The sequence below is a fragment of the Centruroides vittatus genome, unplaced genomic scaffold (assembly GCF_030686945.1).
Source record: "Centruroides vittatus isolate TY-2023 unplaced genomic scaffold, ASM3068694v2 contig_913, whole genome shotgun sequence".
In the NCBI taxonomy this organism is placed as follows: Eukaryota; Metazoa; Arthropoda; class Arachnida; order Scorpiones; family Buthidae; genus Centruroides; species Centruroides vittatus.
The window spans coordinates 349,706-374,971 of record NW_027122602.1 but is presented as its reverse complement, the minus strand read 5'-3'; the positions used below and the strand labels follow the sequence as shown (position 1 = coordinate 374,971).

The 25,266-nt window shown below is 33.7% G+C and overlaps 1 protein-coding gene across 1 annotated transcript in view; it reads right to left on the bottom strand.

Moving 5' to 3' along the window:
- The window catches only part of LOC136984322 (dynein beta chain, ciliary-like), a 215,241-nt gene that overhangs the window by 91,713 nt on the left and 98,262 nt on the right, over positions 1-25,266 (bottom strand). Inside the window, exons 32-37 of the mRNA XM_067281255.1 lie at positions 22,366-22,671; positions 22,085-22,252; positions 9,374-9,619; positions 9,056-9,223; positions 4,816-5,009; positions 3,196-3,358 (exon numbers count right to left, since the gene is read on the bottom strand). Of these exons, the coding sequence (XP_067137356.1) occupies positions 3,196-3,358; positions 4,816-5,009; positions 9,056-9,223; positions 9,374-9,619; positions 22,085-22,252; positions 22,366-22,671 (1,245 nt within the window). The remainder of the gene's footprint in view (positions 1-3,195; positions 3,359-4,815; positions 5,010-9,055; positions 9,224-9,373; positions 9,620-22,084; positions 22,253-22,365; positions 22,672-25,266) is intronic.

Here is a 25,266-nt window from a genome sequence, read left to right as displayed (position 1 = left end):
TTAATAAATTTCTTTGTTCCTATTCGTCCCGCTTTTTTCTCTCTCCGAAAAATCTTCCTCCCTCTCGCTCCCGTCCTCCTATCTCCTCTGATGTCACCCCTCAACCCCTCGGTGTCACACCCTTTTTGTTTTTATTATCGTCCAGGCCACCTGTGTCGACTAATTACCGTGTGGTTAAGTAGACAGAAAACGGAAGTAAAGTTGTTACTACAGGAAGATAGTATAAGGAAAGTAAAGAAAAGAAAATAAATAAGGTTTAATAAAGCCACACCAGCAATTTATCTGATATTTGGAAAACAATGTTTGCCTTTACTTTTGATATAACCCATAAATTATAACTTGTTAGGGTTAAGATCTTTTATCATTAACTTCAGTTTCGATATGCTAACAATAATTCATCCGTTCACAGCGCAGGATAGGATGCCAAATAATACATACCAGCAATGTCTTCAAAAATACTTTATTGAAGTTATTGTTATAGACATAAATCACAAAGTAGTTGACTGCACAGAAAAAGAATAAAGAACAAAAAAAAACAAATGGGGATATTGATTTTAAAATAACGGGGCGAGATCTCACACTCTTCTCGTGAGCACTGTCGTTGAGGAGTTGTTACTACGGATGTCCAACATAACTGTGGCCGTAGACTTTCTTAATATAAAATTAAAATATTTAAGATCTACGGTATAAGGAAAGTTATTAATAATTAAATTATAAACACTAAAATACAGTGGAACCCTGTTTATCTGGCAACAGGACTGGGTCCAATCCAGATGACTGAAAATCCAGAAAATTTTGTTACAACATAACACAGTTTAGATCAGTGTTACTCAACCTTTTTTTTTCTCGGGCAACATACACATGATAGCTATTACATGCAGGCCGCAACATCATAAGTATAATAAAAAAACTTATATAATTTCTCACTCACTTTAGAAATTTAGTGTGACTGTTGATATTGCAAACATTTTTTCACAATTTCATTTAAATTAGGTTTGTAACTGCTGCATGCTACTCATAAAATGGCATCCAGGTGTGAATCAGTAAGCCAATTTCTATATATATGTTCTTTGCATATTTCATTTTTGAGTACGACGTTTCACGCAGATACATTGATGCAAACAACATAAAATTTAAGCACATTTTTTTACAAAAAGGATAAAAAGGACTTAGCAGTGTGGGCGAAGTGACTGAATTTATTTTTTGCCGCAAAAATTTCAAAATTTATATTTTGATTGCATTATTTACGGGTCACGTCCAGACCACTCACAAAAGCTCAGTGGGCTGCAGGTTGAGTATCGTGGGTTTAGATGTATATTATATTTTATTTATTGCATATTATATATACTTTTACATCAATATTACCACTATAAAGCAAAGGACATATCTACATACAGTATCAGTTTGTCATTTTCCATCAGTTGGTACAGTACATGTACATAAGTTTCCTGACCATTTGTGTGGAATCAAACTTCTCTTTATGACCTTTTTCAAGGTCAACCAGTAATTAGGCTTAGTGCTCCATATGGAAACCAAAGGACTAATTTGTACCAAAGAAATTGTGATATACTGTACTGCATTTATTTTTGTTACCAGATTCACAGTTATAAAATATAAAATCACAGGTGTTCAAAATTGGCATTGAACCAAAGGAAAACAGTATTCTTACAACTGTGACATTATACCCAGACAAGAATGTCCTACTTACAAGTTAGTTCTTTGATTTTTTTACATTTATAGGTTTTCCATATGTCTATCTTTCTAATTCCAGATAAACCAGAGATCTGGATTAACAGGATCCAGATAAATGGAGTTCTACTGTAATGTGGTTGAAATTATAGGATAATCTCAATTTATTTGTTAATCATTTACTATTGAGACCTTAGTGGATAATTATTGCTTTTAGAAAGATGTTTTATTCAATAACATACCTCTTTTTACAGTATGCATTTTGGTCAATTTACTCATCCATACTATTTTCGTGTTTATATTAATTAACCACTCCTCATTGTTTCACAATAATAATTGCACAATAATTATTGGTAACTATCATTTAAAAAGTTATTAAATTCAAGAAAACAATCTAGAGTTATGATGCCTAGAACAATTTATTTCTAGCACAGTAATGTATTTCTTATATTGTAACAATATTTCATATAAACTCTTGGCATTTATAATTAGTCTGAGCTCAGCCAAAGAAAATTTTATTCTTATGAGCAGTGTGGTGGAGTTGGTAAACAAAAAGACTCAATTTGTCTACTGAGATGTTACTCTGGTAATAAAAAACTCCAGCAAATTTGTAATGTGTGACTTTGACTCCGACTTTAGTTTTTTTTTTTAAATGTTACACTATAATTCTTTTTTTAAGAAAGACACCACTGGGTACCTAAATATTTTTATCTAAAATTTCTTTATAAAAAGTCATACTAAAATTGATGGTGAGAATAATCAAATTTGAGGAATAGCAATTACATGCATCATATTTATATATGAAAAACCCCAGAAAATTATCAGCTTATGCATGTGATTGTGTGAAAAAATAACTATATCTGATTGCAGGTTAACACATATTCTTCAAATAAAACAAGGTCTCTCTTTTATCATAGAGTTTCAATTTTGCAGTCACATACACTCAGATATTTTCTTTGATTAAATCTTAAAACAGGTCATAAATTTAAACTTTTACCCATTTCAGCAAACACTTCAGAAAAATTCAAGATTCCAATGGAATGACCACTAATTGACTCAGTATTTTGTATATTCTCAATAAGACAGAGAGCATGCCTTAACATCTTAAAGGTCAGTCAAAAAAACAAAAACATTCCTATTTTACACCTTTTCCTCTCTTTACATAGCTCATTAGAGCTTGATTGATGGTAAGGACATCAATCATGACTTCAAGGTCCATTGTTTTAAAGTTATACACAAATTCATGTGTTGCCTTACCAATCAATGACATCAAGGAGTAAGGAGTATGTAAAAGGACTTCAGAAAAAAAAAAAAAAAAAACAGGAACGATGTGGGAAGCAGGACCCAGATCCAGGACAAAACAAAGAAATTTTAGGAATGTTATTGAAGACAGGGAAAATAATGGCTGGAAAGTCACAGAAACAATATCTTAATAGATATTTTAAATTTAAAAAATTAGAGAACTCTTTATAAATTATACTGGTCAATATTGTGTTTATATTTTACCTTTAAATCATTAATTCCATAGCCTTTTCTTAAAACAATTTGAAAGGTATCATAATCATTCATAAATGCTGAGAGTCTTGCTAAAGATTGTTTTCCACTTCCACCGACACCAACTAGAAGAGCATTTCCTCGAGGGAATCTTAATATTCGACTGATTCGACATCTGTAATTTATTTTTTATAATTATTATGTTTTAATTACAATCATATTCACTATTTAAAAAATTTTATAAAACTTTAAATCTAAATCCCATTGACTTCATAACTATGAAAATTTATACAGGTATTTTATTTAAATTTTTTACAATTACATCTAAATATTTACAGGCATATAAGCCATCTTCAGAAACAATTATTTAAAATAAGATATCCATGAACAAATAAACAAATTTGAGCAAATCATATCATTCTACAGTTTAAAAGACATTATCAAGAAAAACTCATTTGTGTAACTTTTGATATATAATTTCATATAATATTAAATATTAACAAATTTATATATGAATTTTAAAATGTAACTATGATAAATAATGCAGTTTTTTTCTTATGTTTTTTTATTTTTTTATAAGTCATTATCATTTTGAACTAAAAACTATAGAATAAATAGTAATCTGTAACAAAATTTATCACTATAAATGTGAACAATCTAATATTGTAATATGATCACCATAATTTTGATTATTCACAAAAGAAAAAACTAGTTAATGAGTTACAGTTATCTCATATCAGAATATTATTATTAATATATTATATTCTGCTATGTACTGGCTTCAAAATATCACAAAATTAAAAGTCTGATAAAAACAAAATATGTAAAAATAAATCTCTAGTAAAAATATCAACTGATATCATTTGACACATTAAAATAAATCGAAAATGATGTGAATGGTTATCAATTATCCTTACATATAAATCAAAAAACTTAAGTATTAGTTAAATTCATTTATCTTCAGAAACAGTAGTTCAAAACATCTTTAAACAGTTGATTATGACAACCAATAAACTTAAGTAAAAGTTTTCTTTTTATGTTTCCAGAGATATCTATAAAAAAGTTCTTTTTGTGGTTGCACATATTATATTTTTTGTTTTATATGTTACACTATAATTTAAAGAAAAGGACATTATCTACCATTTTATTATTATTGCATAATAATTCGTATTAGCAATTTCTCCAATATTAAAAATCAAAACAACTACTGAAGTCATCATTTTACCTAGGGAACATTGGAAAGAGTTTTCCCCAAAGGTTTGTAATGTAAACTATTATGTTTTAAAAATGCTTTGAAATAAGTTCTTTGCTTGTAAAAATTTTAATTTTTAAACATTTTGAAATATTTGCATAAATGATGCTGAAAAAATTAGCCTAATATATAGTAAATAGAGCAGAATATGTATTATGTTGTCTTCAGAATTGCAAGATCAGAAATGTTACCACAATACATACTGAAATTCAAGTATTAGATAGCATACTGACAAATTTAAATACAAATAAGTAAAAGTAGTAAATTTATTGTAAATATTTATATATAAGTATGTTAAGTACTGTTAATTTAGTTTATGGATTTATTTATGGCAATCAAAAAAAAACTTTTTTCTACTTTAATGAGAAAATAAAACTTACATATGTTCTACTGCATCTTCAAATAAAACAATATTCATTGCCGCATGCATTTCATTGTAGGAATTTAATGAATTTACCATAATTTTGTACAAGTTATTTTTATCTACTACAGGCATATATTTTGATATTGCAGTTCCTTTGTTAAAATGACAATACAATGGACGTTCTTTCTCGATAACTTCATAATTAATATCCTGAAATAAAGTTATTATTAAAAAATTTATAAATAATGCAATACATCAAACAAAAATTAAATATTCTCAAATAAATTAATAAATAAGCCTAATATCAAATTTATTTTAAAACAATTTCTGATCAAAAATAAAGTTTCTTTAAAATTTATTACTGGAAAAAAATGAGATCAGAATTTAAATTTCATTACATTCTACTCAAATAAAATATAATAATAATTTACATAAGTTCTGTCGCAACCTCAAACTAAATCATATTTATTAAAGCATTTCTTTTGAATTTTTTTAAAAATTACCAGCTAAAATGACCGTATTTTACGGACTATAAGATGCACTTTTTTCTTCGAAAAATTGCCTCCAAAATTCAGGTGCGTCTTATAGTCCGTAGCGTCTTAAGCAATTTTTTTAAAAAAATACCTATAAAATTTAAGGTGTGTCTTATAATCTGTAGCGTCTTATAGTTCGTAAAATACGGTATACACAAGTACAATGCTTGATGTATTTTAGTTTACAAGTGGCTGCTTTCATCCAGTCCATATTTAAATTTGGATTTTTCATCCAGCTATAATAATTTACCAATTATACACTGATCATAAATAACTGATAATAGTTCTAAATAAAGAAGTAAAGTTTATTTTAATATTTTAACATTTTTGAATGTGTTTGCATCCTTTCTCAAAGAATAACATTTTATAAAATCTGCAATTATAGTAGCTGTATTGCTAATATTTTGTAAATTGATAATTATACAAAGTATTTGTTAAATATGCTGGTTCTCTTTTGTATTGGAGAACAATAGATTTCCTGTGCCAGAAGCCTGAAGCAATCCACATGTACTTGTGCATAAAACAAAAGAAATGGCTTGGAAAAAGGAAGTCAAATGGAAGTGAATGAGACCTCAAAAGAGACTTTGTAGAAAGTAGAAAAAAATAAAAAGTGTGGAAATTGAAACTTTGGACTTTTGCAGTATGTGGTTTACTCTGGATGAATCAATCATCACAAGTGAACCACAATCTATAAACAAAACAACTTGGAATAATCCATCAAAAGTTTAATTTTGGTACAAAGATTGGCATAGGAAATGTGAGTTAGATCTAGATCCATATAGATCCATAGCTTAGGAGCTATGAGATGGTTAAGCCCCTTCAGTTTTGGTTAGCAGTACTCATATGCAGTATATATAATACAGTAGGACCATGACTATCTGAGGTAATGTAAACTGATGCTATCTTAGATAACTGAAAATGTGGATAAAATAATGCCAAACTCATTTCATATTAAAAATTATGAATATAAAAGATATATATGATGATACAACGCCTTTAAGCTTGATTATTAAGTCCCCTAAATTTATTTAAATAACATCTAGACTTTGTAAAATCTAGGACCATTAACACCCACCTCTAACTCTACTCCCACAAAGAAAATTATTTGACACTTTCCATTCTTTCAAATGAGATATTTCATGTTCTCTCTGCAAGAACTGTTTTTGCATCAGCAGACAATAATAACGATAAAATAATAACAAGACCACCAAATGTAAACCACTTGTTTCACCATCCTATGAAAGCTCTACCTTGGTTTTTTGTATGTCCTCAACACCATAAAAAATATACTTCATTAATAATACATCACATTTATGAGCCATTTTCAAGCATTTGGTAACATTTCAGAGTCTCATTAATTACTTTTCTTCTCAAACTCCTTTCATATATCCATGGCTTCTCTGCAACTTCCAAATCCTTTTTTTCCTTATTTCTTCTAACATTCTTACACTTTCTTACTTTACCTTGTTTCCTTTATTAAAGGTTTTTTGACAGTCTATAGTAGTAATTTTTCCTGTCCTAATATCTCTTCTATTCTCCTCTTTTAAACTTTTCATAGCTTCAATATAAACTTTATTTGTTCCTCTTTCATCACTTAATGAACAATGTATACATCTGTTTTGCTACTTTTATCTTTTTCTTCTGCCATTGCAAAATGCATCCTCACACATGCTCTCTCATATTGGAACAATGTAGTGTGAGTTATGCAAATACCGAGTACAAAGAAACTGGAATTTTCAAAAAACAGAATCTTTAATTCGCGTGATAAGATACAGGAACTTATAGGATGCCAGCAATACAAAAAATATCTCTCCCCGACAAGTAAATATATATATATATACACCTTATAACTAAACTTAGAACTAATTATAACTAAATTAGGATAATGGGAAAATGAGGACGAATAAAGTAAAGGATAGACTGAACGAGAAAAGGGTACCCAAATATTACGGCGTTATCATGGTGCGTTATATACAATGGTTGGTGGATCTCTTCTTAATCACAAACGATGTAACTTTGTCACTAGAACGTAAATTCCTTGACAAACGGGGACAAAAATACTCTTGAACTTCTCTTCTTTCGATCCAAATTTTTCTACGTTCCCTCGTACTTCTTTGTCGTCTCCACGTGGTCCCAAAAACGTGGTGGAGAGCTACCTCTGGCGCGTCTTTCCTTCTTGAGTCTTAGCCAAAGAATGACCACTCTGTCCCCGTTCTGCCCTGAGGGCCGCATAGGTCGGGAGAAAATACCAGGAAGGAAAGATAATAGTACTAGGAAGAAGGAAGGAAAATATATATTCTAATATAATATAAAATATAACTATACAGTACAATAATGGCGTTTAGCCACAGTAGACATGTGAATTAACCTAATGTGCATCAGAGTATCTGGAGAGAACCTACACTAACAAGGGAAAAACATGCAAACACCAAACAGAGAGCAAGCCTGAGTTCCCAAGAATGAAGCCTTTTTTCTCATCAACATTTTAATGAAGCATTGAATGAAACAATGTTATTCAAGGATTTGTCATATTCTGGTATGTAATACAGTCGATTCCGCTTAATTGGAACACATTGGGACTAATTCATTTTGGCCCAATTAAGCGACTGTCCCAATTAAACAAACTAATAATAAATTCTATAATAAAATATGTAATTTGTAGGTAAAAAAAATAATAATTAGGTACCTATTTTAATGCTTTATTAAACCAAAATACAGAAAATATTGTACTATAAATTTGCCTGACTCACAACAATAAATAACTGATTCGCATAATGCTAGTGTTGCCAAATATTAGTAGACATACACAAGAGTTGACCATTCAATCCATTCTTGATCGAACAATTTTTCCTTTTTTTGTTTTTAGTTAGAATATGTTCTAATTAAAAAGGGAGAAAGAAAAGCGTTCGTCCAAAAGTCATTTTACGGTCTTCCTTTGAGCACAGTTTCCTTTACTTGGAGATGGGCCACTTTGGCAGGTGTGTCCATAGAATCTGCCAACTCAATGCTGGTCTCAACAATCGAATGGCTGCTGTTTGAATCTAGATGTAAGTATGCACACAATACCTTCCAAGGGAACTCTAGCTGTCTCCCAACTCAGTCAAGAGACCTCGAAAAATTGTACGGCAATCTTTGTCTCTTTGCTTTTAAGGGGATTGTCCGATCCAATCCAGAGCAGAGTCAGTAACTCGCATTCAGGTCTGCCTCAATGAAATCTCCGTGTGATACATCCCACTATGCTGACCCCCTCCGGAAAAACTGAACTGCCTGAGCAAAAGACAAAATCATTTTGTCTCTGCCAACCGTTAGGCCTACATGACATTAGTGTACGTAGTGCCTACATATTTTCAGATTATTAAAATATATCAAAAATTGCTAAATCCCTATTCTGCTACTGTCCCAATTAAGCAATTAAATTATGTATTAATTTATTAGTTTGGTTTCCGTTCTTTGAGATTTGGCCCAATAAAGTGGCTGCCCCGATTAACCAGTGGCTCAATTAAACAGAATCGACTGTATTACTTTGTATAACATTTAAAGAATATGTGATAGATTAATATAACTTATTATCTAATGAATTGATGATAATTGATACTTTCTTTTTAATTCAGGAGTCACAAACACATGCTTATATATTACAAATTAATTAGAGAAAAATTAAATTAACTATAAAAAATTATAATTGTTAAAAACAAATATATATATATATATATATATATATACCTCTGCTTGAAAAGTTTTTCTTATTACATCAATTATTATTTTATCAAACTGTTTCATATCATTTTCATCAACCAGTTTATCTCTGTATACTCTCCTACATTCATGAATCCAAAGTTGCAAGAGGTCAATTGTATCTTTTAAACATTCATTTGTACCAAATAATAACCCCTAAATTTTAAAAGTTTTCAATTTTAGAATATGATAATTCATTTAAAGAATTAATTTATTATTATATTTTAAATTAAATTGAAGAATTAAAAACAGGAATTAAACAGTCTCTATTAAGATTTAACAATTATAAATAATTACAAAACTTACTTGAAATATATTTGATAAATCTCTCAAACTGAAAAAGTAATGAAATTTGAAAGCAGTTGGAAAGTAAGTTTGTGATATCTTCTGATGAAAAGAAATTGCTGTGAAGACTAATGCTTTAGTTGATTTTGACACACTACTAGAGATTCTATTAAAAGGATCAGTTAAATATTGATACAATATGCTATGATATATTTTTACCAAACTTTCAAAATTTGGATAACTGACAGCAAATACACAGAAGTGCCTCTATAAAAATAATTTTAAAAATAAATTTTAGCATTAATATTTTTTAATTCTAATACTATAAGATCTCTATTTAATATTTTTTAAGACTTTATGAGGCATGATAATTACAGTCTCTTCTATTATGATGTGTATTTTTAATGTACAAATATGCTCATATTTGGTAGATAAATAAGGGTATAAAATTATCAAAACAGATAATCATATTAGAATCATGGAACTTTTTACAAGGTGACTATACTTTATGCTGTTGAGTAACAGCAAGTGAATATAATAAACACCACCCAGTTGAATGTAGTGACCTTTACACCATTTTATAAGAGAAATGACTGCATTATCATATACAGTGAAACCTGGCTTAACAAGCATAATTTGTTCCAGAATCTTACTTGTAATGCAAAACAATTGTTAAGCGAAACATTATTTCCCATAGAAATTAATGTAAAATACATTAATGTGTTCCATGGCAAAAAAAATACTGAAATATTTTATGTATAATGTTTATTCAAAGAAAATTATGCAATATACATTGTTAAAAAGCATGAATCCTCATTATCTTTTCTTCTAGCATGGAATGAACTAACCTGTAATGTGAATTTGATTTGCAAAAAACAAAAAAATCAAAAAGATATGTCTCAAACAACCAAACAATATACAAAATTTTTGGGCTATGTAAATGTTATAATTAAATATTAAAAATTAATTAATTTGACTAGAGGTAGGCAGTTATGCTTCCATCTAGTATTAAATTTAATAATTATAATTAATTTTTAATTTAGACACTTCTAAAATTTAATTTGGATTGGTCATTAAACTTAATATGAGATGGCAGGATAACTGCCTACCTCTAGTCAAATTAAATAATTTCTAATATTTAATTATAGCCTTTATATATCCCAAGAATTTGGCATATCATTTGGTGTGTTTATTATATAACGGGCAATGGTTGTTGACGTTTATACATAATATGTGTGAACACAAGTTTGGAAAAATATCTGATCACAAGCAAGAGTAAGATGCTAGTGGAACAAGTGCTAAACACAGACTGATGGAGCATGCACACAATTGAAACTTTCCCTCTCCTCGTCACTAGCTATGCGAAACATCACTCATTAAATGAGTCATTTTTGTTACATATTTAGAAAAGAAAAATATATTTCTTACTAGACTATACAATAAAGCGTGTGAAGGGACCGATAGAAATGGACTCATGTATTGTATAGTCTAGTAAGAAATATATTTTTCTTTTCTAAATATGAAATCGTCCTGGCAATTTTTAATGTAACATTTTTGTTACAATTTGTTTTGCTCATTATGCAAGGAGCTCGTTAAGCGAGGTTCCACTGTATTACAAAATTTTACTGTAAAAATTACTTTATTAAAAAAATAAATTTTAAAAGATATTGTAAAATTTATAAACTCACAACACAGTAAAACTACAATTATCCAAATTAATTAAGACCTTGGGCCATCCAGATATACAGAATATATATGGATAATTGAATTTTTGGTTAAAATAGTTATTTTTATTCTATACAATCATCCTGTTATGTATGTTCGTATATAATTATGTCAAAATAAAATATAAAATGTGAAAATATACTTACGAATTAATATAGTTTATTTGCTATATTTAGAAAAATATTAATTTCATGCATATACAGTACACACCTATTTATTTTTGAAAAAGTTAAAAGTAATAGATAAAGAAATCCAGATAATTAGTGATCTGGAGAGTCAGCATCCATATAATTGAAATTTTAATTTAATTTCAAAATAAAATAAATATTTTTAATATTATATGCTTGAATTACTTCCTACACACAGTGTAGGGTTTGGAATCGCCTAGGCAAGCGATTTCCGCCCTGTTTTAATATAACGAACTTTCGGGACGGAAAACCGTTAGAAACTGCCGTTAGAAGAACCGTTGAGTTTCAAGTCGACGACAGACGGACGATTGGCTGGCGGGAAATGACCGTTGGCCGGACGTTGTGGAAACATTCAAATTTGATTGGCGGACGATCCAAACGCCGGACACTATTTAAGCAGTAGTTTCGGCGGGAACGAGAAGTTCGTATCGGGATCGGCTGGGCTCGGATCGGGAGGATCGGTTCAGATCGGATTAGGATCGTTGTTACCGAAGTTCTAACCGTCTCTCTCGTAGGACGCTACGGAAATCTGGGGAAAGTAAACTCCAGTGGTTTAGTACGAACTTGTTCCTGACTCGGCAGTGTGGTTAATTACAAGTCTGTTTGATCGTAAGGAGTTCTTTCGACGAATGTGTACGGGAATAGTCGGTTGTCGTTGGATTAGTGTTTGTGCATATTTAATTGTGACTCTAATCTGTATTATTTTGTACATTTATATTGTAAATATAAACTTTGTGTTTCGTCAAACCGACTGAGTGGTTATTTTGAACATTACTGGCGCAGTCTCGACAGGATACCTTGGATTACGTTGGATTACGTCGAATTATCCTGGATTACATTCCAAAGAATCGGAAGAACTGAGCTACGACAGAGAAGCAGACGTACAGAGCATCACCAGCAATTAGACCCTGGTAAATTATTTGTTTCTCGCTAGCACACAGAGATGCCTAGACACACGAAATCGCGGCAGCTAGAGGCTAGGGACTGAGAAGACAACGAGCAGGGAACGGCACGTAGGACAAGCAGGTCAAGTCGAGAACTCGAAGCACGTAGGTTACGGGCCGAGATTGCGAAAATAGAGGCGAGAAGAGCGGAAATCGAGGCGGCGAGCAAAGCAAAAGCAGAGGCAGAAGCAGCGGGAAGAGCAGAGATAGAGTTAGAACGGCTCAAGTTACGGCTGGAGATCACTGGAAAATTAGACGATACGAGGCAGCAGGAACGGCAAACACGATCCGAAGGACTTAAAGTCGAGGGAAACCGTGACTTCGAGGATAGAACTAGCTTGTCGGGAAACAAGCTGCAGGGGGAATGGGATAGGCCAAGGGAAACTGACCGGCAGAAAAGAGGGTGTCCTGATAGGCTGGTAGACGGCGAGGCCGAACGCATGCAACCCAAGGCAGCGGACCGCGTGGTGGTGGAGGTGAGAGCGTCCAAACTCTCTTGCCCACCGGGGAGCAGGGAAGCAAAGGATCGGGTCGAGGCAATGCGGGGAGAAGAAAGGCCCATGCCGGTAGTCAGATCGAGGACGGGAACCCCTGGGGTCAGGGTGGCAAAGGTTCCCATGCTAATAGTAGAAAGGAAGCGCAACTCACAGGGAGACCGGGACATTAGAGAGTCTACTGGAGTCGCGGCAAGACAAGAGGAGGAAGTTCGCAATACTCAACTCGAAGTCGGGAGGTCGCTGAAGGGAACTGAGATAGTAGGCGGCGGAAGTGGTCCCCCAGCTAAGGACGTTTCGGGAACGGAAGCGTCGGGTTCAAGGGAGTCACGGGTCCCTAAAGCAGTGACGGGAACGAAGGAGAAAAGCCAACTCATTGGAGCCTTCGGTCACTGGGTAGAGACAGGCTTAGCGTCAGTACCGCTTGGATTGTGGGAGGAAGGACGCAAAGAAACGCCAAGATCGGCACGAGTGACGTGTGCGATCACCAATAGGCCAGGGAGAGCAACAGACGCTCTCTTAACGAAAAGGGACTTCCGAGCGCTGGTAGAAGCGAGAGCGAAAGCGGATTCCGAGGCAAGAGAAAGGGAATTAGCTGAAGAGCAGAGTATATTAAGTGCGATAGCGGGGATGTTCATGGAAGCGAGCGAGGGGGTTAAACGAGAGCCGCCCGACGACAAAAACTGGGGGATGGTCATAGGCCGCTTAACCCGACACAAGAGCGGCAGCGCACGGCCCAGTGTGAGCGGAGGGCGCAGCCTGAGCAAAATATAGCAGGGGACGCAACTCCGATTGCGAGGAGACATTTCGGCAGCGAATTGGATAGCTGAAGCGAACGGCCCGCTGCGAACAGGAAACTGGAGTGCGAGGACACTGATGAAGGGAGGCCGGAAGTCAGAGCAGTAAAGAATGGGGTAGCTGGGACGCATCAGGGTCAAAATTGTGGCGTCGGAGAAATACTCGACTTGGGAGATATCAGCCGGGAACCCGAGACTCAGTTGGCGCAGCACGTCGATGACCAAAGACGAGCGATCGGAAAAACTAGCGAACCTCTGCTAGGGTTACCGAATACGACACGGGATGGGCCTCTGGAGGCTACGAAGGAGTGTCATTCTGCGGACGACTTGGCCGGATTGATCAGGCAACAGACGGACGATATCTCGGCGACTGTCACACTGGTTCGAGGAAAGCACAGCGGTGAAGAGACCCGGAGGTCTCGGGCCAGTCAGTGGCCAGTCGAAACAACCCATACACGTGCTATTTCCTGAGGGAGGCATATCGCTGGTCCAGAAAATGACGGACAATGGTCACAACCGAGCTCGCGGTAAGAAACCCAAATTCCATGAGAAGGGCCGAGCGACATCTGGTGACCAACAAAACTGGATGACGCGCCGATGGCGACGGGGACGACCTCCTCGTAGGGGGACCTGCGCAGATAGGTCTCGGGGATCGAAGGGGTCCTGCACCATCGCGAGGCATCTCTGTGCGCGGGTTATAGCGAGTTTGCCCGGTTGTACCAGAGGTAAAGGGTCAGTCCGCACTAACAGACATTTGTAAAATTGCTGAGTGTGGTTGGATCAAACAGGCTTGAGCTAAGCACAGTTTGATCCTTGGCCGCGGAGGTGTAGGGTTTGGAATCACCTAGGCAAGCGATTTCCGCCCTGTTTTAATATAACGAACTTTCGGGATGGAAAACCGTTAGAAACAGCCGTTAGGAACGACCGTTAGAAGAACCGTTGAGTTTCAAGTCGACGACAGATGGACGATTGGCTGGCGGGAAATGACTGTTGGCCGGACGTTGTGGAAACATTCAAATTTGATTGGCGGACGATCCAAACGCTGAACACTATTTAAGCAGTAGTTTTGGCGGGAACGGAAGTTTGTATCGGGATCGGCTGGGCTCGGATCGGATCGGATTAGGATCGTTGTTACCGAAGTTCTAACTGTCTCTCTCGTAGGACGCTACGGAAATCTGGGGAAAGTAAACTCCAGTGGTTTAGTACGAACTTGTTCCTGACTCGGCAGTGTGGTTAATTACAAGTCTGTTTGATCGTAAGGAGTTCTTTCGACGAATGTGTACGGGAATAGTCGGTTGTCGTTGGATTAGTGTTTGTGCATATTTAATTGTGACTCTAATCTGTAGTATTTTGTACATTTATATTGTAAATATAAACTTTGTGTTTCGTCAAACCGACTAAGTGGTTATTTTGAACATTACTCACAGTATTCATGTTCAACATGCCATAAATTTAAGGAATGGTATAAGTTGATGTGATGAGCATTTTTTATGAAACAATCAAAGTTTGGAAACAAAACTTGGCAGAGTTATGGTCCACAGAAAATTTGGACATACCACCTCTGACTTCTAACTTCTTCCTCTGGGGATATGTAAAGAGTATGCTGTATGAAACAAAGGAAGAAATGTCCACCCATATCATTTCAAGCATCGACACAAAACCCTTTATAATGCAGCCTTTTAATTCAATTTTCTAACATTTTCAGCCATTCTGAAAGGCCTTTGTCAGGAGCATAATAATTGAATGATTCTTATTTTTAAACTGACATTTGTTCTAGTAGACCTGACAGAAGTCACTGTGGATTGACAAAGGGCTAAAATAATACAAAATATCCAGGACAAGAGGCACTTGAAATATGCAGAAGCATGGCAGATATATGACATACCAAGAAGGATTAGCAACAAATTTTAGAGAGTCCAGTAAAATATCAGCAGCATGGAGAGTGAGCTTAATTTGAATATTATATTATAAAATAAAGGAACAAGCAGTTAAAGAAGCAGGCACTTTGGTGTTCTTCTCTATTTTAGCAATTGTGTTATGTATTTTTTGTATTTTTACATATTTATTGTATTTATGTATTTATTTATTTGTTTATTTAATTTAATTTTAGCTAGTTATTTATTCATGAATTTTATATATATATATATTTTTTGTGTATATTGGGTACAAGTACTATTATAGATTGTATTTATTTATATATGAGCCTGCGTATATAAAAAAATTCAAAAATTTATAACGTTCCGGAACAAATGTCAGTTTAAAAATAAGAATCATTCAATTATTATGTTCCTGATGAAGGCCTTTCAAAATGGCTGAAAATGTTACAAAATTGAATTAAAAGACTGTATTATAAAGGTTTTTGTGTCGATGCTTGAGTAAAAATTAAGTGCAGTTAAAGAAGAATATCACTTCAACTTTTGATATTATCAGAGAATGACAAACACTCTTCAAGAGCATACAATAAAGTGTGGTTTATCATTGCACTTCATTGTAATGAGGTTGGCAATTGTGGCTTCAAACATTTATTGAAAATATACAGAAAAATATCAATAAAGTTTCATTTACCATACTGAATGTACATTATCTAGTACTCATTATCCCAAAACATATATGCAATAAAATTGAGAAAGTAAATGTAAAGGTGTGATGATGATTGCCTACCATATAAGCACATCCAAATTTTCTGTAAGCAGTAGCTCTGCCAATTTTTGTTTCCAACTCTTGGTTCTGACCATAAAAAGTGCTCCTCATCACTCTTTAAATTTACAGTATATTGAACATTAAAACCTGGTATAATTGTTGATATAGAAAATATTTTTACTTATTTTTTCTATTTAAGTATAGAAAAAGCAGTTCATTGTTCAAAATTATAGCTATATATCCAAAAGAATATGAAATTTATTTGATAATAATAGCAAATACATTTTGTCAATCAATAAATACACTCCTCAAAAGTGAAATCATAACACCACAAAGAAATGTGCATAACCACCTGCAAATTGCTGGACCAGTAGATGTTACAGAGATGTGCAAATGATTAAGTTTGTGTACACATCAGATCATGTAGTACCCAGTTTTGGACTCTAAAGACCATCAGCTGGCTCAGGCCATAAATGCTATCAGTGATGGCTGAACTTTTGAAGTGTAGAAAACACTTTGGAGACAAGACTGAACACAGCTGAATACCACCATTTAATGGCTGGAGAATGAGACTATATCCTGGAGCTGTATGACCTCAGTTTGTCAACATGCACAGTTGCCACATGTGTTGAGCATGACATGAGTACCATCCAACAATGTGTGACACAGACATCTGCAAACACATCAAACAGAGAGTGAATCGCAATGGTGCATGACAGAGCACACAGACCAGTAGATTTGCCAAACAGCCCATTCGGACTTGTTTTCCACAGCAAGTGACATCCAAAGCTGTTTGTTGCCATCAACAGGTGCATCTGTGTCCACCCAAACCATTGCAACAGGTTGCATGAAGTCAGATTTGTGAGGACCCAGACGAAGTCCAAAATCGCAAAAATGCAGAATTCGGTTGTGAAAAAGAATAACAATAAATTATATAAGAGAGAGAGAGAGAGAGAGAGAGAAAAAAAACTCTTGATCAAAACAACGTAACAAAAAATGTAAACAACGAGTCTCGGGATGACGTCAACACGTGTTAAAAGACCTGTTAATGTTCAATCCAAAAGTAGAACTCTGACATACGCACTCATAAAGAGGAAGTTTGACACAAGTATTCAAAGAAAAATTTGAACTTAGGAAAACAATTTCAGATAAAGGGAAAAATTGGAGAGATAGAAAAATATCGCGTGATTGTTAAAATTCCAAAATGACAACAATTATAAACAACGGATTAAACTATGAGTGCAGTTGTTGTGGTTCTATCAACAATCTTGGAGCATAGTCGACAAAGGGTGTCAAATAAACACCTCGAATCGGACCCTTCCCGTGACTCAACATGGTCTTGTTTTGTGCTTGAAAACAAAGGGGAGACCAATCGGGAAGCGAGGAAAGGGACGAGGGACCAATCCACAAGGTGAATAGTACACGAGAAAAACGTATAAAAACTGGGAGTTCAAGGTCAAAGAGGAGTTTTTCCGGAAGGACGGACATGCCTCTTGTGGATTAAGACAGTGTGTGTAGTGTCGTCACTCGGAATTTTAAGTGTGTCACCGCCCGTCACCATCGTCCAACGGCCATTCTCGTCCGCCCAGGACTGGATAGATCAACCAGCCGAACTCCCACGTTTCTGAAGATCGCTGAGATTTGGAACAATCAAACCGATGTAAGCATGAATTCGTCCAAATAAACAGTTTTTCGCATGTAAACACTTGTCATCATTTGCCTCCTTCGCAACCGCCCACCTACATGGGTTCCCTTAAGCTCATCCTGACGCGGGATTAATTGTATCCCCCTTTTAGTCGGCGAACTTTACAGATTGCATACATGGCAACCAACAACAATGGTGCTTGACACAGGGCTGCACACCTGGCATGGTGCCCTGTGTTGCAACTGGGCCACTGAATGGCAATGGGTATTGTTTATGGATGAATCCCACTTCTGACTGCAGAGGAATGATGGCCATGGATGGGTGTAGTGGTATCTCAGGAATCCTACATGCCAGCCCTTTTCACCAAGCACTATACTGGCTCCACACCAGGCATCATGATTTGAAGAGGAGTCATGTTTGATCAGTGGACAATGCTGATCATATTTCTGGTACTCTGACAATGGACCAGTATGTCACACAAATTCTGGGGCCTGAGGTTCAACCACTGGTGCCACCCACTTCTGACACAGTGTTCCAGCAAGACAATGCCTGACCACACATTGCATGGCAAACTCTCACCAGCCTGAACAGAATTCACATCCTTCCCTGGTCAGCAATTTTGCTGAATCTCTCCCCATCAAACACTTGTGGGACTCATCCAATGTGAGATAGACTACGGACCACTGCCACATACCATAGACAACATGTGCATTGCAGTGGATGCAGCTTGGCAAAGAATACCTCAGGCAACCATTAATTGCCTCATTGATAGTATGCCTTGCCATATTATCTGTACAGCTGCCAGTAGTGGCCATATTAGTTACTGAATAAACATGTGTCTTTCATATCTTTGTTCTTTTAATCATTAGCATATGTCTCTCACCTGTACTGATCCTGCAATATGCATGTGGCTACATGCAATCCTTTATGGTGTTGTGATTTCACTTTTGAGGAGTGTATAAGTAAAAGCAGCAAAAAAGAGTTCATAAAAAATAGTATAATAAGATACAATAGAATTTGCATATTGTAATCATGGATATTGTTATCAGTTGTCTAATGTTATCAGAGTTAGCATGTGCAAAACACATAAGTTAAAATTTGCTTTAAATAAAACTTTGCTTATTGCAATCAAAGTTTTAGTTATACAATCACTATCTTCAAGTAAATACAGGGTCTGTATGTGTAATTCCATCTGTGATTCCATGACATTCCCTGACCAATTATGACATTATTCCGACTTATTAACATCTCGGCATTTCCCCTTTCCATTATATAATATTCAGACAAGTATATTTATATTTGTACACAATTATATAAATTTTTTATTAAAAACACTATTCACTTACAGAAAAGTGAAAAAGTTTGCATAAAATTGATTATGTAATTGGCTACGTCTTTCTACACCATATAAAAAATGTTGTAATTTAATTTAAATAAATTTGTAAATTTTATTTAGATAAGAAAAAGACTCATGTTGTATCATAAAATCAAATTTACTTAAAGCAAGGAGCTGGTAAATTCAAAATAATTTCAACAGAAGAAATCATGCAATATGTTGTGGCCGTCAGCCATATTATTCGTGTAGTTATATTTTTATATGTAATATAAGTTAGTTTTAGTAATTCTTTGTCTCTTTGTCTTATCTATCCTCTAAAGCTTCTCTTTCCACTTCTTTTACCCTCTGGGTGGGATTACCGTTTCAAAGAAGTAAACAATGGAAACAATAGAAGAGCAAGACCCCGAGGGCTTCGGAAGGAGCAGGGGAGTCACTTTTGGACTGGACGGTGGAGAGAGAAGGTGGACAAAGGATTGAGCTCGAACGAAGTGCATAGGTTAGCAGCAGAAAGAAAAGTAACAAAGGCTATGAGCCGAAAAGGTAAGCCTGAGAAAGGAGGGGACTTTTCAAGGCTATTGTAGAGAGAGCTAAAGAGAACTACGGAAAAACGAAAAATTCACCGAGGAAACGGAAAGTTCACAATAATCAAGAAGGACTCGAGCGGTGTCTCACCAAAGCAGAGATACAAAGAAAAAAAATCCCGGGTACTCTTCTCCTATTTCTACCTCTACCTAATTTCACTTTTTCTTCTTTTATAGTTATAAGTAGGATAACCTTAAGTTTTAAGGTCTGCGCGCGTCGGATTTTGTCGGGTTCTGTTTCGAACGTGTCCATTGTTGTATACTAAGAAACAAAACGCCTGTACGATGTTTTACTTTGTAAAGTTGGGATCCGCAAAGAACCTGTTTTGTTCTTTTCTGGCAAAAATAAAAGTCATATATTGTTAAAAGCAAAATCTGATCCATTTATTTTGTATCAATCCGTTCGCGGAACATATTACATCTCGCCACGAATCACCACAATGTGAGAGGGAGAAATTGCTTATTGCATGCTATTTTTGGTCCTGCATGGACCCATTCAAGGTCATTGCATTCCTTCCTATCCCTTCCTGAAACTTATAGTGGGAGTGATGGAATGTTGGCAGGAAAGTGGGTCATTATCAATGGCGTTTTTGTAAACCTGATTTTAACTCTATGGCAATATTTTGGTATACTTGCGAAAAATGTGGACTTCTGAAATTCTGCAGGCCATCTGAAAATGGAAATTGCAGCTAGAGAGAAGACATATCACAAATAATAATCCTGCCAATTTTAATAGATTGATGATATCCACATACTGTATGTGGCCAGCAACGAAGAACACAACAAATAAAAATACATAAATTGTGTGAGGTCCACCATGTAGTCCGAAATGTCCTATATACAATATTGTTAAGCCAATTAACAGTTTTTTGCTGTCCCCCATGGCATCAACTGACTGCAATGAGTTAACCAAATATCATAGAGGTAAAAAAAAATTGGAAGGGTTGTGTATGGAACACAATCGCAATTGTTTAAGGCATAAATCCATCTTTTTGTTATTAGAGGAAGAATAAGATGTAAACAAATAAAGTCTTGGTGGTTATCACATGCAAAGTCAATATCTATTGATTCAGGCAGCGGTGCACTCAAAATATTCACGTCAGAGTTGACGCACTTGGTTTTCTTATGCTCTCTACACAATCTGTATTGTTAGGCATTAGTCATTTTGGGCTTTTCTGAATCCTTTTAAATTTTTCTTTTCAACTAATATATGTATTTTTACATTTCTGTTCATATTTCTTTTGAAATTTCTTTGATATAATGAAAATTTTCTTCAACTCAGTTATCAGCTTATAACTTTACAAATTCTATTTTATCAGTTATTATTGCTAAATAATATTGTAGATCCTGTCATTCTGTACAAATTAACACTGATTTCAACATCCTATCTCTTCACAAGCCAAAGGTTCACTGCCCAAAAGCTGCACCTTGTCACCATTTTCAGTGTTAACATGCAACCGCTACCCCTTCCTGCACAGCTGTACTGGTACATCCCCATTACCCACCATTTTAAATACAGACATAAACCTTCTATCCAACAAAAGTTAAATCATTAGATTATCATTTATAGTTTACAATATATAAGCATGACAAATCCTGTCATTTGCTTGGTTGCTCCAGTTTTCGTAAACCTCCCTATACTGAACTGAATTTAAAGATGTGTTTAGATCAAAAAGGAGTGAGAATGACAAATGGATTCTATGATATATGCAGATTCCCTGACTTTTTCTGCTAAAAATCATATTCCCTGACTTTCCAGGTCTGTATGGACCCTGTAAATATACAAAACTTTTTAATTGCCAATGAGGCATTCTGTACATTGTAGCTAATGTCACCACATTTTTTCAGAATAACACTAATGCTTATAAACAGCTCCACACATTTCTAATGGAAGCTTCTAATTTACATTCACTGTGACACTGTACGCATACCCTATAAATGTAACCTTAAACTAGTATCAATATGATAAGTTATGTAGTTAAATATTTTGTATAATTCTGGTGCTAGGATTTGCATTTCTAACAGTGTATTTCACTACAGTTGCTTATTAAAACTCTTAATTTGCACATTCCTTGTTTTATTAGGAAATTCATAGTCTTTTTACAAAACTAATATTTCCTATTTTGTATAGTAAAGATGTTTGATTAATCCTTCAACATAAAATTTTCAATCTTTCTTTTAATGATAATTCTTTCTTTTTAAGTTTGTCATCATTTAGTCACACAAACTTCTATATCTTTAAGTTAATGATTATGGCTGCATAATCATTATCTGGTAATTATCATTATTATTATGAAATGATACTAATAACATCATGTTATTAATGAGTCATTTGCTATTAACATTTGAAATAAAAAAATATAGAGATTAATTAAATTTTACCTGTAAACGAGGATTGATAGTAAAGCTTCCAGCTGTAGGATTCATGCATGATACATATTGACAATTATGAATTCGTTTAAGAGTTAATTTTGTACGATCATACCAATGTTTATAATCTAAATGTTGTCGAATAAGTGTATGTGGCTGAACTGTGCCATAGGTATCAACCTATATAATGTAAATTATAAAAATTGTACCCAAATGCAGCATTAAAATTATTTTACCATATAATCATTTTAAGAGTTTAATCATTTATGAAATTTTAATAATTTGATACATACCTCAGGCATATTCATATCATCTATAAAGTATATCATTCGTTTAGTGCCAGGTGGTCCAAAATTTCTACCTGCTTTTTTTTCTAAAGGTTTTTCCATAACTTTCTGTAACATTTCAGATGTTGTGTAAAAATTGAAAGGTATTTTTATAACCATATAATCATCTGATAAATCTTCTAGTTTTTCATTTATTAAAACATTTTTACCACTACCAGTATTTCCTACTAACATAACAGGATGTTGACGATGCATAAGTAAATCAAGGAAAAAACGTATTCGTGTTGTTTCTATTGTATGGACAAGAGCATTCTGGAAAGAAAATCTTATAAATTATATTCAATTTTTAAATATTAAAAATTATAATAATTTTCAAATTTGACTAATTTTTAATTTTTAAAAAATAAATCATTTAGCATTTTAAATTATGACTATATTCTTTTATATTAGTCAAAACATTAAATTTTCTGAAGCTTAATAATGATTAATAAAATTATAAAATTGAAAGCCTATATTAATTTTTGTAACATCAATAATAAAACAAGTGAATAAACAAACATTTATTATTTTAATAAAAATTGCAAAGTTTAATTTTTTCAAGTCAACTTATAAACATATATACATTGTTTCTGAAAAGTTCTAGAATAAACAATCTTAACTGAATATGTTAAAAAATATTAAATAATAATAATCAATAAAAATAACAACAATAATAATTTAATACAAAATCAAAAATACAAGTAATATGCAATTCGTACTATTCAGATGAAAATTATTTTTATTTAATAATTTTACTAATTGAATATTTTTTGCACAATTTTTAAGTTTGGCATAAATGTTTTTATATTATAACTTCATTATAATTTAAGATTACTAAATTTGATACGCAACTAGAATTATAAAAATTCAAAAAGTTTTTATATTCCAGTAATTTATTTTCTTCAAAGTCATTGCTGAATTCTATTGAATTCTAAATGTAGATTTCTTCTATAGAACTATTTTATCTATATATATAAATGAGGATGTTTGTTTGTTTGCTATACACTTCTAGGTTGTTCAACCAATTGTTACAAAACTCAGCAGTTACATTTACATACTTTTGACTTAGATAATGTCATACATCCCACCCAAAAATATCAATTGGATTTCTATAAATCAATTAATTTCTATCTACATTTGATTTACTGATTTACATATAGTGCCATCTATTGGTAAAATTTTAAAGAAAATAATAAACTAAATATAATTCTTACAAAAAAAGATATAAATTTTAAAAATATATATTACATTCACTTAATTTCTGAAAAAATGATATAGCATGAAATAAACACACTATATTATTACTGCAACAGGTAGCACATAGCACTTACCTGTATGGAATCAAACATGTTACCCTGTGGAAAGTCTATAGTAAGTATATAAGTATTTAATTTTACACATCTAACAACTCAATTTTTTCCATTTCTGAATGGTACTTTTTTGATTCTAATCCTCCATTAGCCAATTGAATAAAACCACCAAGCACTGGTAGTTAGTTAGTCGTGGGTTTGGGCATGGCCAACAGGCTACACGGAGTTTTCTGTGTTTCCTTCACATTAGTAATACCTAAATAGAATCTAGCTTCCCATAAAAGTCTTTTAAATGGCAGATCGCTCATGTATTGTGTTGCTGTAACCAAATGAACTGAACCAATTCTAATGAGCAATTATTTATTGTGACATCATCACAATGCCTGGTTGCAACTTTTTATCACATTGTTCTCAATTCTTTCAGTGGTAATCTTACCCTTGTACATACATTTCCTGTTAGCAATAGAGTCGTGCTGGGTCATCTATCTAACTCTGAGAGAAAATTTTGAATTGAAGTCACATAATTTCAGTAAGTTCATATATAGTTAATCTGGGCCTCCTGCCCCCAAGCTTTCCTCATCTGGTCTCAACTTTCATCTATCTGACTCCTTTCCCAAGATTAAGGAAAGACAGACAGAGGCAGATGGCAATTGGAATTTATAGCTCTACAATTTTTCAAATTGCAGCTCAATAATTTTTCTATAAATGCAATATTTATGAGAACATACTTCCCACATAGTTTATACAATCTGTTGCCAAAATTTAAACATTTTATTATCACATAAAAGCATAAAAGCAATTATTCTAGCATTTTTACAAAATTTTTTTATTTAAATAAGTCATATGAAATTTTTCAGACATTAAGGTTAGCAACTTTGATCATGTGCAGGGCCATCACAACTTATCCAATATGGATCACTTTCAAATATTAATAGTAAACCAGTATTAATTAGTAGTTGTTGACCATCCTTTCTTCCAGGGGGAGGTCAACTGCTACTTTTGGTCAAATTTACTTCAACTCCCATCCACAACAGTCCCTTCTTCCTATCGGACCCAGCAGTATGGTGGCATTCGAATAGGAAAATTACATAATACAAAGTTACCACCTTGCACAAAATATGATTTAAGTGATTTTTGAGAGTAAATATTTCATTCGTTTTTTGTGAAATTTGATTTGTTGGCAGATTAGTAACCATTTGATATTTGGCTGTGAATGGCAGTGGCGTGCCGTGACATTTGATGATAGGGAAGCTGTGTTTCTGTAAGAAGCCGACTTTCAGGGGCAATCAGTTAATTGCGCGTCAGTGATGGTCTAGGGTCCATTCGTACGTGCGAATGACAAAAATAAACAATTTATGTACTTTAATTCTAAAATACAAATAATACATACATAATACAATTATAGAAAAACTTGTTTCTTTTTTTTATTTTCTATAAATTAACTCTATTCGGCGATGTTTTCCCGCAAAGTCGTTAATTACTTTATCATAAAAGTCACTCGTCGTTGATTCCATCAACGTATTTAAAAGTTCTTTTTCTATAGAAAGCAACGCTAGTG